This window comes from Eptesicus fuscus, chromosome 4 (genome assembly GCF_027574615.1).
Source record: "Eptesicus fuscus isolate TK198812 chromosome 4, DD_ASM_mEF_20220401, whole genome shotgun sequence".
NCBI classification, from domain to species: Eukaryota; Metazoa; Chordata; class Mammalia; order Chiroptera; family Vespertilionidae; genus Eptesicus; species Eptesicus fuscus.
In genome coordinates this window covers 104930109-104944767 of record NC_072476.1, presented here as the reverse complement: position 1 = coordinate 104944767, position 14659 = coordinate 104930109, and the positions used below count along the sequence as shown (strand labels likewise).

The window sequence follows — 14659 nt, the reverse complement described above, 5'->3', positions numbered from 1 at the left end:
AACAAGTGAACGACATAAAGAACTTCAGATTGGGAGGGGGGAAGGGATTCTCGGTGCTAGATATGGCTCCTATAGTAGAGACTTTAGCATGCCAATAACCTGGATGTGAGAAAAAGTGTGGGCAGGGGTCAGAGTTCAGTTTTTGTATCTGTTACTTAAGATACTATTCAAAATGTCTTCTAAAATTCCTTCCAACTTTAAATTCTCTAAGTCTACTTAAGTCCTTCATGCAGCCTGTTCTTACTACTTCAGGTACATCAGATTTCGGAAACAGAAAAGTGAATGCAGTTTAAATATGGCTAGGGTTTGCTAGCAAGGCCTAGATCTGTAAGTATTTAATAACATATTTTGTAAGGATTAGATAAATACTTTACAATATATATTAAAAGTATCAGTATCCCCCAAAGCATTGTCTGAGAATCATGAGTTCTGTGGTCTCATTCCAACTCTGTCATTAATAAGTCATGTGACCTTGAGCAAATACATAAACTGAGTCTCAGTTTCCACATCTGTGTAAGCAGGCTGAGAAAATCATCCTTAAGGTCCTTACTAGCTCTAAACACTGTCTGATTCTGGACAAATGACTAAGGGAAATGGGTATTAAACAGACCTCTTAACAAAATCGCTTCCCACACAGTGTCCTGAAGCTGGTAAGGGGTAAGGAGAGTTACAAACAGGTACAGGATTAAATCAGAACTGCTTACCCTTCCATTTTTACAGATATAATCAAATAGCTCTCCTCCCGAGACATACTCCATCACCATGAAAATATCAGATGGTGTACTGATGACCTGGTACCTGGTGAGAGAAAACATTATCTACCAACATTAAAACATGTATATTCATTCATTCAATCAATACTTGTTAAGCACCTATAATAGTCCAGGTACTGTGCTGGGAGCTGAGGACACTGCAGGAAACGAAACTTCTCTGCCCTCCTGGGGTTCATGTCCTAGGAGCCAGGCGACAAACATTAACTAAATGAGCATTATCTCAGGTGGTGGGACCGGCTCTGAAGAGAAATAAAGCGAACGGAGGGGACCCTTTCTATGGAGTGTTCACGGAAGGCCTCTCTGAGAAAGCAATATTTGAGCAGAGCCTCATAGAGGTGAGGGATGAAGTGTGCCACCGTCTAGGAAGGGGGTGAACCAGGCAGAGGGAGGAGCAAGTGCAAAGGCCCCCCATGTGGAAGCCTGCCTGGCATGTTCAAGGATGGTGAGAAGGCTCGCAGGGCGAGCTGGGAGAGAGAAACAGGATGGAGTCACAGAGGTGAGTGGAAGCCCGAGGACACAGAACCTTACAAGCCAGGATGCAGCTTCGGCTTTTACTCTTAAGATGATGGTTTCAAGCAAAGTAGTCATGTGATCTGGCCTAGTCACAGGTTCCCTGTGGCAGCAACGTGAAGAAGTGACCGCGCGCAGTAAAGATGGATGCAGGAGCTGCTGCAACAGACCAGGAGCGAGATGAGATGAAGGGAGCTCAGCCCAGGCTGATGGCGATGAAGGAGCTGAGAAGGAAGCGATGGGATGGATGGGAGGAAGTGAGAGCGATGGGGAAGTGAAGGATGCCTCCAAAGCTCCTGCCGGAGGAGCTGGGCATTCACTGAGATGGTGACAACTGAGGGAAGAGCACGTTTGGGAGAGTAACAGCGAGTTCTGTGTCAGCCGCGGGGAGTGTCACATGCTTCTCGGACATCGACATGGCGATGGAGAGCAGTGGGCATGAGTCTGGGAGAGGCTTCAGAGCAGGAGGTGATGTGTAGGGGTCAGCAGCATATGGACAGTACTGAACACCAGGGCGCCTCATCAAATGAGAAGAGGTGAGAGGGAAACCAATTTGGAGTCAGCTAGTTCAGTACAAAAGTCTAAGCAGCTTTAACTTATAGCCTGTAGAATAAAGCTGAGCAGTGAATAAATGATCTAAAACCCCTACAATTGGCAACTGTAAAACCCCTACAATTGGCAACGGTAAAACCCCTACAATTGGCAACTGTAAAAGGGCAGTAACGTTACTGCCCTTTTGCAATAGTGGGTTCCTGATATTCTATTATCTGTCATTGGTTTATCAGAAGTAAGCAGCATGGGGGGGGGGGGGGAACCCCTATTTGCTGCATGTCTCTAGTGTGGCTGACACGTGGAAATTTGGGGGTTAAGAGTTTGGACTAGCAACTTATTTCACTGCTGGTCCTGCAGCAAATAGGGCCCTGAACATTCTATCCGAAGGGCACTGATCCAGAAGACAAGAAAGAATGAGAAAGGTAACTGCTGATAAGCACAAGGGCAATACAGGAACACAGGCTTAAGTGACCTTGAATGAGGCTAGATTAATACCAGTACACGAACAGGAAGACACTTCAAACCCCTCCAGAACAGACCAAAGAAGTGTCAGTCATCTTTCTCGCTCAGCGTATTAATTAGGTTAACAACAACGATGAAAAAGTGACAGGAATATATTAGGAATATAAGCAGATCTTACAGTTTAATAATATGAGGATGCCTGAAAAGCTTGAGGTTCTGAATTTCTCTGCGGATTTTTCCTACCACATCAAGGCTTCGAATCTTCTGTCGATTGAGTATCTTCACAGCAACTTTATGCCCAGTCAATTCGTGTTTGCCAACTGTAGGAGAAACCATGTAACGGATTAGTGCCTGGCCTGATTAATTACACACTTACACATATTCTAAGAGCACTAATCTTAGCAGTCTCAGAAAATACTTGAGCAAATTTAACTTCCTTCCATTCTGCCTGATTTCCCCGTGAATGTCTGTGTGAGTGGCTAAGTGGGAGAATACATAAGCGAATGATAACAGCGGTTCCTTCCAAGAAGGAAGGCTGGGAGGCTAGGGAAAGAGAAAGAAAAGAGACTTCCTTTTTGCACTTTTAAATTCTCTTCATTTGTTTTTCATTTTATTAAACTATCAGACATTCAAATTGAACGTTTTTCTTCGGGTGTACCCTTCTATAGGTTTTAACATGGGTAGAAAGTGGTGTAACCACCATCACAATCAGATACAGAACAGTTCGCCATCCCAAAGAACTCCCTCATGTTACAAACAAACTCCCCCTATCTGTAACCCCCAGAATTGTTTAAAATTTGGTTCATGAGCATGCCATATCTATTTTTAAAAATAAGAAAAAAATTAAGTTGCCCTAACCGGTTTGGCTCAGTGGATAGAGCGTCAGCCTGTGGACTGAAGGGTCCCAGGTTCGATTCCAGTCAAGGGCATGTACCTTGGTTGCGGGCACATCCCCAGTGGGGAGTGTGCAGGAGGCAGCTGATCGATGTTTCTCTCTCATCGATGTTTCTAACTCTCTCTCTTCCTCTCTCTAAAATCAATGAAACATATCCTCAGGTGAGGATTAAAAAACAAACAAACCCACGAGTGAGAACCGAACAGATCACGGTGTCCAATGGTTTTCTACAAGCCGGCATCCTTCCCCTCCAGGCTAACCCAGACAGCGAGTGAGGGGCTCCTCCGCCCCCACAGCCCCGGCCATTGGGAGGCCAGAACAAGGGATGGGGTAGTCCTCCGTGTTTTGAAATTTTAAAGCGTTTGCTTAAATATTTTAATTAGTAATATGAAAACCAAGGTCAGGTGATACAGATATTTCACAAGGGAGAAAAAAGCCCACCCGAGTTCAACTTCCACGCTGCCCGACCCTGTAACCTTCAAAAACCTGTACAGTGAAATCCTCCCAGCAATGAGCCGCTGTGGGATGGAGCGCAGCCACTGTCACCCAGAGGATTAGCACAGGATCAGGAGGTAAAATGCCATTTTAGAATGACCACAATGCAAAAGGAATCTCTAAATTTAACCACCCTTTATATAGCCCAACTAATCTCAAAACCATCCCTGGCTAAGGAAGGACAGCAGCTCCTGAAAGATGGCACTGGATATACTTCCACCAGAACCTCAGGAAAACACGCCTGAGCTGAGGGAGGGAGAAAACCCGACAGTCACAGCGGAAATGAGCTCTCCAGCACATTCTTGTTTCTGGTACGGCTCTCAGGAAGCGTCTTCTTTCTGGACCTCGTTCACCGACACCTGAAGAAGGACTCTCATGTCTCAGCCACAGACTCCCCAAACCCCCCGCCCTGGCTGACCAGGAACCTGCCCCAGTAACTGCACAGCTGACACAGACTGGAAACAGGCACGGCACTGGGAATACCGGCCGACTGAGAGCCGGAAAGGATGTTAAAGCAGAATCCACCTAAGTCTGACCCTTATCACAAGTCAACCAGTCTCTTCTCATATCACCCCCTGCTCAATGTAGTTTCAATCCCGAGTCATTTTAAGAAAACAACTGGGTTTATCCAAAAGCCCACACTTAATTTTCTGTCATTAAACAAGGCGCTGCAAGAGGAGATCCGAAGCATTCTCAAACGCGTTCCGTTGGCATCACGCACTAAGCATCCACCACGTGCCAGCTAATGCCGCCAGGGAAAAGTCCTCACCCAAAGCGACCTGGGCTCCTGGGACCGTCCTCGCCTCTGAAGATGACCAAAGTAACAGCAAGGTAAAAAAATGAAATAAAATAAATTACAGTGGGGGGGGGGGGGTACACATGAAGATCACCCAAGAAATGGACGAATATTAACTATTTCAGAGCCATAGTTCAGAGAATGCAGAAGTGATGAAATAAGAGCAGAGCAAGACGACTCTTGCAACAGAAAAAAACCATTTTGAAAGCAGTACGTTGTAGCAGAAATGTGACGGAAACATTTATGTAACACACACCAGAAAATAAGAAAGAAATTAGCAATAATTAGAGGGACGGGACTAGGGAACCAAGTAAAATTCAACTCATGAGTAATTGGGGAGTAGAGTATCATTGCACCTGTTAATTAATTGGAAGCAAATCTTGGTTAAAAGCATGTTAAAATTAAGAGGATGTTAATTTCACATATGACACATGGACCGGAAATTTTGTCCATTAAGTCGAGGTCCTCGAAATCGCGGGTTTACTGTGTTCACACAGCACCAAGTCCCTGGCAGGGCTTTCGCCCACTCCCTGAAAGCAAGAGGAACCCTGGCTCGGTCACAGAAGAGCACAGAAGCAAAAAAAGCAGGTTCATCTGGCTTCGGTGCAAATCCGATTCTTTAAATGAACACTATTTTTAAAAATATAAATCCAGTTAATATGAAAAGCAATTTAGGGATACAATTTACTTGCTCATATTCATGACGTCCCCACTTTGTACCCGGATATACTGACTCTCTCGCCAACGCTGGAAGATCTGTGTTATTAGCAACACTTCACAGGGAATGCAGCACAGGAAGATGAAATGACACAGCTAGTGGCTTGCAAAGCCAAAACATGAACCCAGGTGTGTCTCAAAATGTTGTGCTTTTTCCAAAAATGATACGTGAAAAGTGATAAATTAAAAAAATAATAATCCTCAAATGGACATTACTTGGTATAATAACACAAATATAAATATCATTTTAATAAAACACAAATAGTAGAAATTAAGGTATCAGAGGAATCCTTAATTTATAGTCTTATAGTTTTAAAAAGAATAGACTGAGTAATAATTACTCTAAGAATCGGACTACTGCACAGGTTTTCTGAACTACTGCACATGCTTATGTTCTCTTAAATGGAGCGCACTGAACATGACTAGGAACCAGGCAGACGGTCGGCGTGTGAGAACATCAGTCACTTCTGTGCCCTCACAGGGACATGCGTAGGAGTTACTTGGCCAGATAGGACTTTTTTCCCCCATCACCTTTTATCCCCTCTATGCCCTCTACCACCTCCCCACACTCACCACCCTGTTGTCCATGTCCATAAGCTCTCTCTTTTTTTTTTTTTTTTTTTTTTTGCTCAGTCCCTCCATCACCCTCAACACCCTCAACACCCTCAACTAGAGCTGTCTGCCTGCTCTCTATGAATCTGTCTCTATTTGGCTTGGTAGTTCAGTTTGTTCATTAGATTCCACATCTGAGTGAGATCATATGGTGCTTGTCTTCCTCTGACTGGCTTATTTCACTTAGCACAATGTTCTCCAGGTCCCTCCATGCTGTCCAAAGGATAGGCCTTCTTACTCCTAGACTGTATGTTCCAGCTCCTGAGGTTTTCTGCTTTTTGAAGTCCTGTCTTATCCTTCACAAACTATCAAGAGCCTGCTCTTACAGCCCCCTTCCAATGCTCTAATTAAGGGATTCTAATTTCCTATGGGCTAGAAAAAGGATAAACTAAAATCAGCATAATAGATGTTATAAAGTATGTTCTGCAAAACACTAGGACTGGAGACTCCCCACAGAAAAAGATTTCATATCTAGGAAGTCTATTCTCCCTTTTCAAAACTCACTCCGGGTAGCTCAGGTGGTTAGAGCATCATCTCGATACGCCAAGGTGGCAGGTTCAGTCTCTGGTCAGGGCACATGCAAGAAGCAACCAATGAATGCACAATACGTGGAACAACAAATCGATGTTTCTCTCTCCCTCCCGCCCTCTCTCTAAAATCAATAAATAAATCTTTTTTTTAAATCAGATGTTCTCACATGATTATAAAAAAAAAAAAGGAAACTCACTATGCATATTAACAATGCCAAGGCTCTTAAAAGCCCTATAGTAAAGAAAGCTGTTAAAAGCGTTTAAACTGGCATTTCCCAGTCTTAACTGAACATAGGTTTTTCCTTCCGAGGTTTTCAAATAATGTCCCAACACTCTAAAATATCTCCTCTATCAGAGAAGGCAGTGTCCCCGCTAACCATCCTTTTCCTCCCAGCAAATCTTGGCAATTTAAGGCCATCAGATGATTACCTGTGTGTTTTCCTTACATATAGGAACAGATGTATTTGCCTTGAACCCAATTACCAAAATACTTCAATATTAGAATGTCAGTAGCATAATACTTCTAAAACTATAGTGTCCTATGGCTTAGGAAACACACGTGGTCACATTTAGCCTCACAAGAAACCTAATTTTCTCAAAAGTAGTCTAGCCTTGGCCGGTTTGGCTCAGTGGATAGAGCTTCGGCCTGCAGACACAAAGGTGCCGGGTTCGATTCTGGTCAAGGGCATGTGCCTGAGCTGTGGACTCGATCCCCAGTGCAGGAGCGTTCAGGAGGCAGCCGATCATCTCTCTCATCGTTGATGTTTCTATCTCTCTCTCTCCCTTTCCCTTCCTCTCTGAAATCAATAAAAATATATATTTTTAAAAAAAGTAGTCTAAAGATTCTCCACTGACTAAGCTCAGTTGCTTAAGTGCTGCTCCATAATCGATTAATGTCATAAATGGACCTTGCCAGGTATGCATTACTAAGAGATGTCCCCCTTTTCTGAAGCTCAAAATTCTCCTCTTCAGACTCTCACCGTTTTGCAGTAGTGCTAAGGTGTTGCTTTTGAACAAAATGGAAGACCTGCACACCACTCACAGCAAAGGTTACCAGAATTCGCGTCTTCCTCACAGAACAGATTAGTCAACTAAATATGAGCTAACAACCTGTTCTTGCTCTCTAAGGAAACTCTGTCTAACTGTGGAACCTTGCAACAAATGCTCTTCTAATCAGGTATGTTATCCTGAAGTGAAATAGGATCATACTTTGAAAGAGAGGATTTTAAATAGGAAAGAGATACCACCCACAAAGTTAGAAATATCTACTAAAGATATTCTAATCACCTAACGATTTCATCCCCACTCTAAAATTAAAAGAATAAAAATCTCACTTCTAAAAATATTATCAAAAAATAAAAATCCTGGAGAGGGGTAAACTTTAAAAGCTATAGGTGGGAATTTGAGAAAGCTACCTTTATTTTTTTAATCCTCACCTAAGGATATGTTTATTGATTTGAGAGAGAGAGAGAGAGAGAGAGAGAGAGAGAGAGAGAGAAACACCGATGTGAGAAACATTGATTAGTTGCCTCCCATCCTCCCATATGTGCCCCAACCTCGAACCTACAACCTTCTTGGTGTATGGATGACGTTCTAACCAACTGAGCCACCCAGCCAGAGTGAGAAAGCTACCTTTTAATAAAACACTTCAGACATCCCAAAAGGCATACCAAATATTCACGTCCCACCCACCACTAGCTTAAGCAGTAAAACAGTACAACTGAAGTCCAGTATGACTCATCACAGATCTTTCTCCTTCCTCTCTCCCCAGAGATAACCACTATTTTGAATGTGGTGTTTGTCTTCCCCACAAGTATGAATCCATAGACAATATAGAAACATTGTCTTCCTATGCTTACCTTGCAAATGTAATGTTGTATAATCTTTTGAACACACAATACCTACAGCACACAATTCAAAAGTACGAAAGGATACACAGTGAAATGTCCCCTACTACCTAGTTCCCCTCCCCTGAACAACTAATGTAACAATTTCACGTGCATCTTTAAAGAGATACTTTATGCATAAGCAAATACTTGCCCTGCTTTTTATATATAAACTAGAGGTCCGGTGCACGAAATTCGTGCACAGAGTGGGGGTTCCCTCAGCTCAGCCTGCACCCACTCCAATTGGGGATCCCTTGGGACAGGGATCAGGCCTAAACCGGCAGTCGGACATCCCTCCCGCAATCTGGGACCACTGGCTCCTAAGTGCTCATCTGCCTGCCAGCCTGATCACCCCTAACTGCCCTCCCCTGCCGGCCTCATCACCCCTAACTGCCCTTCCCTGCCAGCCTGGTTGCCCCCAACTGCCCTCCCCTGCCGCCTGATCTCGCCCCCAAAGGCCCTCCCCTGCTGGCCTGATCTCACCCCCAACTGCCCTTCCCTGACAGCCTGGTTGCCCCCAACTGCCCTCCCCTGCCGCCTGATCTGGCCCCCAATGGCCCTCCCCTGCCAGCCTGATCTCACCCCCAACTGCCCTCCTCTGCTAGCCAATTTGGTTCTGATTGGTCAGTTTCTATGCCAGCATCAAAAGCTCTGCCTCCTAGGCAGCCATTGGCTCCCCACAGCACCCACATTTGGTTCTGATTGGTCAGTGTCTATGTCTGTCAATGTCAGAAGCTCCACCTCCTAGGCAGCCATTGGTTCTTCACAGCACCTACATTTGGTTCGGATTGGTCGGGTCCTATGCCAGTCAGTGTCAAAAGCTCCACCTCCTAGACAGCCATTGGTTCTTCACAGCACCCACATTTGGTTCTGATTGGTCAGTTTCTTTGCCAGTCAGCGTCAAAAGCTCCACCTCCTAGACAGCCATTGGTTTTTCACAGCACCCACATTTGGTTCTGATTGGTCGGTTCCTATGCCAGCATCTTCGGGCCTATCTCTGGGCCTGATCAGAGAGGCGGGGCTTAACAGCAGCCCCTGCCGGCCGCTGGCGAATCTCAGAAAGAAAGAGGGAAAGAGAGAGGCAAGTACTGATCCACAGCTGCCACTGAGGCTACGATCAGACCCTGCCTCTCTCTCTCTGGGTCTCAGCCCCCTGGGTAGTCATTGCTGGGTCGCCCTGGCAACCCAGCGCTGATTGAAGGACTTCCGGGTTGGTCAGCCTCCAGTCGTGATTGGTCATTACAACCCTGGCCTTTTATACATTAGACTAGAGGCCCAGTGCACAAATTCATGCATGGGTGGGGTCCGGCTGGCCAGCCCCGATGGGGTCAGGGGGGCTGATCAGGGGCAGGGCCGGCCGGGGGGAGGGGCCGTGGGAGGTTGGCCAGCCAGCCCCGCCCCTGATCAGGGCAGATGGCTGGCCACAGTGGGCATCATAGGGACATAGCGACTGGTCGTTCCGGTCGTTCTGGTCGCTGGTTTTTTATATATAGATGGTAGGTATAGTATAAACATTGTTCTACTATCCCCTTATTTTTCCTCTTAAAACTACACCTTGAAAATTGTTCCCTAAATTGCATAAAGTCTCTTGTTTTTTTTTTTTTTTTTCATGTTTGCAAAGCACATCACTGTATGGATAAACCATAACTTTTGTCCTATTAGAACTTACTTCCAATCTTTTGCATTTACAATCAATATGGCAATAAATAACTCATTATTTCTCACACGAGTGCAACTATAGGATAGATTTCTAGAAGTTAATTTTAATTTTAAAATTTATATAAATAGCATGAGTGTACATATCCTTCTACTTCTGCTTCAGTGAGCTATCCTATATAATAAAGAGCTAATATGCAAATGGTCATCACACCCTCGCCAGGGCCAGGGGACCTGAGGCTGCACCCCCCACCCGGTGGGGCTTGATGGGGTACCTGAGGCTGTGCCCCCTGCCCAGTGCTGGGCCGGGGGACGTAAGGCTGTGCCCCCGGCCCTGAGGGGCTTGATGGGATTGGGACCGGCCGGGTCTGGATCTTGCGTGATTTTCAGGCGCACACGGGTGGGTGGGGACTTGACTCTGGGTCCCGTGGTGTGCCCCAGACTCTGAAAGGAGGGAGATTTTCCTATACATTTTACTAATTTTCTTTCATCTCTGACACTTCTATTATAGAGAACAGGCAAATAGCAATATTAAAATATTTCCTCTAATTAATTCCCTTTTAATGTGCATGAATTGCATGCACCAGGCCACTAGTTCTTACATATTTGTGATTCATGAATGCTGATACATATAGCTCTAGTTCATAGATAAGATTTTTTACTTAAACAAATGTTTAAATAACTTCCACTATGATTCATTCACAAAGAGAACAGTCACCTATTAACCTGAAATTGTAGTTTTATGTAGAAATACTTGCCAACTTAATAGATTCTATGTATAAACAACTCATTTGCCAAAGACACACCCAGCCCGCTCAAAAGGAAGCCTCCTCTTGGAAATTGTTCCCTAAATTGCATAAAGTCTCCAGTAAATGCACTGGTTGAGGATTCTGACCAACATCCACTAATGCATTTGTAAACACTGCCAGTTTAATTACTGCAATAGTCACATGACTCTGTTCATTCATGCTTTTATAATTATTCTACCTGGGAGGGAAAGGGGGGTGGACCAGCAAGGGAGTGGAGCCTAACATCTTGGACTAACACCTTAACAACCAGGAAAAAAAGAAAATCCTGGGAAGTAATAAAAGACAATTCAAGCATATTTCCAAATTAACCCTGTTGTCTGTTTAAATTTTCCCCTCAAAATGTTACCATTAAGTTTTTTCCTTGTATTAGGAAACAAAATAATCACTATAAATTTACAGTCCCCTCCTTCCCAAAAATTAAATTTCATCTAAGCATGGAATATGATATTGGGTTAAATTTACCAATGTGTTAACTAACTTTCAAAGCTCTACCTACTCCAAATTGTCTCCACTGAAATAATAGGTGTCCCCCAAAAATGTATATACTTTCAATGATTATAAGTCAGAGTTTATTAACACACTGTTCATTTTCAAAATTTAAAAGAATCTACAGAAATGAGTGTGTATGCATTTTTGGGGACACCCTATATATGGCTAATATTATTCCTAAGAATTCTTGCCAAATTAAAGCTAGTGTAAGTTACCAACGTCACCTCTATAGTAGCTACGTTGGCCTGCCCACTGAGCAGCTATATCCCACTTTCTCCCAATACCCACTTCTGTGTAGACATCTCCCTGTTCCCCGACACTATCTGAGTACTTCATAAGATTCCCCTCCCCACCCCTACACACACACACACACACACACACACACACATCCAAGAGTGGTCATATCCCTCCAAGGGTAATTCCATCTCCCTTGCTAGTGCCTACTTAGGAACACAGCCTAAGCCAGTTGGCACAAGGCATTCCTGGCCTGAGGGACTGGATGAGCCGACGGGATTCGTGACAGGTACGCTAGCACTTCCTCCGGAGAGAGCACGACAGGAAGAGATGTTCTTGGCTCCGTTGAGTTGGATTTTCCATTACTTGGGGTGAAAAGCATCCCAACTGTTTAACAACTTAAAAATGTACTGGCTGAGCCCCGGCCAGGTGGCTCAGTTGGTTGGAACACTGTCATGGGTTCGATGCCAGGTCAGGGTACGTACCTAGGTTGTGGGTTCGGTCCCCATTGGGGCCCCTACGAAAGGCAACTGATGAATGTTTCTCACTCCAGGGTTTGTTTTTCTTTCTCTCGCTCTCACTCTCTCCCGTCCTCTCCCTATAACATCAGTAAACAAGTCCTCTGGTGATGATTTTTTTAAAAATGCACTGGTTGAGGATTCTGACCAACATCCACTAATGCATTTATGAACAAACTGAACCATATCTATGAGACCTATGTTCCCTTGGCTAATAGTGGCCTTTCTCTATTTGGTGAAACTGTTGACTTATGTGATGCTGTTGACTTTGACAGTGTGAGGCGCATGTGGAGGAGTGAAGGTTAAGGAACAGCAGTCACTGTTGCTCGTGGCACACAACCACATCACAGAACAAATCCAGAACACAAAAAATTTCCTCTTGCTTTCCTATCTGCCATGCCAAAAGCCTCCTAGCAAATTAAAAAGAGAGAGAGAGAGAGAGAGAGAGAGAAGAGAGAGAGAGAGAAACCTGACTGCTCAGGTCTACATTAGGAGAATGAAGAGCGTCCTAATCCGAGCAGAAGGGTGGGGGAGGTGAGGACATCACTATTGTCATCACTACTTGGGGGTCATTAATGAGCATTTCTGAGCAATACTTGTAAACTAAAGGCAGTGTGCGATTGCTAACAAGCACAGAGACAGCACAGCCCAAATAAATAGATAACTTCAAGGGCACAGAACCGCCTCACTGACCTAACACAGACCCACTCTACCCGACGTTATCACCCTAGCCTGGCGTTTGCTTCTTTTTTTTTTTTTAAATATATTTTATTGATTTTTTACAGAGAGGAAGAGAGAGGGATAGAGAGTTAGAAACATCGATGAGAGAGGAACATCGATCAGCTGCCTCTTGCACACCCCCCACCGGGGATGTGCCCGCAACCAAGGTACATGCCCTTGACCGGAATCGAACCTGGGACCCTTGAGTCCGCAGGCCGACGCTCTATCCACTGAGCCAAACCTGTTTCGGCTGGCGTTTGCTTCTTACTTTCTTACATTGGTGGCCTTGCTGATTCTCAAAGAAGGTTTGGGCAGCTGGTTCCCTGCGGGCTACACAGCACTTTTCCAGTCCTATGACTCAGAAAGGGCAAGAGAAGGAAGGGTTCTTTCTCCTCTTCCATCCCTAGGCAAAATCAGAAAATGTGTGTCTAGCTCTGGGAGAGCAAGACTCGGTTAGTGCATTCACCGTACAGACTTTCACCAACTTTTCTTTCTTGCAAGTCAAATCTTTATCTGCAAGTCACAGGCTATTAATTTGTCCAAAGCCAATGCATGCATTAGTATCCGCTTCATACTATTTTCCTCTGGAATCCCTCATAACACAGTCAAATGTCTTAATGAAAAAAAAAAAAAAAGAAAAGAAAAGAAATGATGCCTCACAAAGTTTGCAGTTAAACTTCTTGTGCCAGAACTGGTGGACTGGAGAGCACGTTTCTACTTCCAGAACACTGCATTGAAACACTTGGGCAAGAGAGCCCACACTTTTCCTTTGAAAGAATGGTTTCTAATGATGTACACCAAGTTGTGTATTAACATGTAAATACCCCGTGAGAGTAAATGGAAAGGAAGTGCATGAATGAACTAGTAAGGGCTATCTGGACGCAACACCCGCCGCTACCTACCAGGTCTGGCACAGACACTGCGACCTGGTCCTTCGGAACCCCGGAGGCGTGGAGTCCGCATTCAGAACAGAAACCGCGCATCGCCAATGCAGGACCAGTTCATGACTCACTGGCTCCGCCGAAAACCCCGGCATCCTTTCCGACCAGATGGCCTTTCTGTTTGTTTGTTTCAATTCCGTGAGCCACCCCCAACGCACCCTGACTTTGGGAGGAACACACCTCGCCCTTGGGAATCGGCCAGGGCAGGTAGGTGGCCGGCCTCCCGGAGAGGACGGAAACGCGGACAATGCCGAGGGCTGCCCGGGGCGCGATGGGCTGGCCCCGAGCCCGGGGAGCGCGGCCGGCGGACGGGGCCGCCTCCCCGGGCTCCGCGCCGGGACACCGCGCCGCAGCCGCGCCCCCCGCCGCCCGCCCGGGGACCCGGGCCCCGCCGCCCCCCCCGCGCGCACCCGCCCGGCCGCGCCGCCGTCGCCATGGCGACCGGCCCCACCCGCCCCCACCCGGCCCGCCGGCCGCGCCGCAGTCCCGCCGCCTCGGGCCCCGCTCCCGCCGGACGCACGGCGAGCCCGGAGACGGGTACGGCCGGGGCGGGGGATGCCGCGGAGCGAGGAGCCCGGCGGCCGGTCCCGGCCGGGGCCCCGCCTCGCCCCGGGCCCTCACCTTTCACTTTGCCGAAGGTGCCCACGCCCAGCGTGTCCCCCAGGATGTAGTGGCCGATCTTCACCCTCCCGTCGTGTTTCTGCTTCTCGGCTGTCGCCATCTTTCTCCAGGAACTGAGCCTGCGCATGGCGCCGGCAGGGGGCGGAGGGGGCGGGCAGCCCGGGCGGACGGGAGGAGGGTGGGGACGCGGGAGGGAGCCCGCCGCAGCCGCCGCCCAGCGCAGCCCGCCGAGGCCCCGCCGCCGTCGGCGCAGACGCTCCCCCTGGCGGGCCGGGCCGTCCCCGCGCGCCGCGCCCTCCGCCCGCGCCCTCCGCCCACCTGCGCGCGGGCGGGCTCGCCGGCCGCTGGGCAGCGCGGCCGCTCCGGGGCCGCCCCCTCCCGCCGAGCCTCCGCCCGCCGCGGCGCCCCCAGCGATGGCCGCCGGCGGGGACCGCGGTCCGGTG

At 47.0% G+C, this 14659-nt stretch overlaps 1 protein-coding gene across 3 annotated transcripts in view; it reads right to left on the bottom strand.

Annotated features, from left to right (window-relative positions):
• Positions 1-14447, bottom strand: part of PRKAA1 (protein kinase AMP-activated catalytic subunit alpha 1) — a 29394-nt gene extending 14947 nt beyond the window's left edge. The window contains exons 1-3 of one of the 3 annotated variants that reach the window (XM_054715296.1): positions 14217-14447; positions 2476-2617; positions 705-798 (exon numbers count right to left, since the gene is read on the bottom strand). In XM_054715296.1, the coding sequence (XP_054571271.1) occupies positions 705-798; positions 2476-2617; positions 14217-14343 (363 nt within the window). In that variant the 5' untranslated portion in view covers positions 14344-14447. Of the gene's footprint in view, positions 1-704; positions 799-2475; positions 2618-13556; positions 13578-14216 lie in introns of those variants that run through there. The other 2 variants (XM_054715297.1, XM_054715298.1) reach the window with 2 other exon arrangements.
• Positions 14448-14659: the final 212 nt, after the last annotated feature.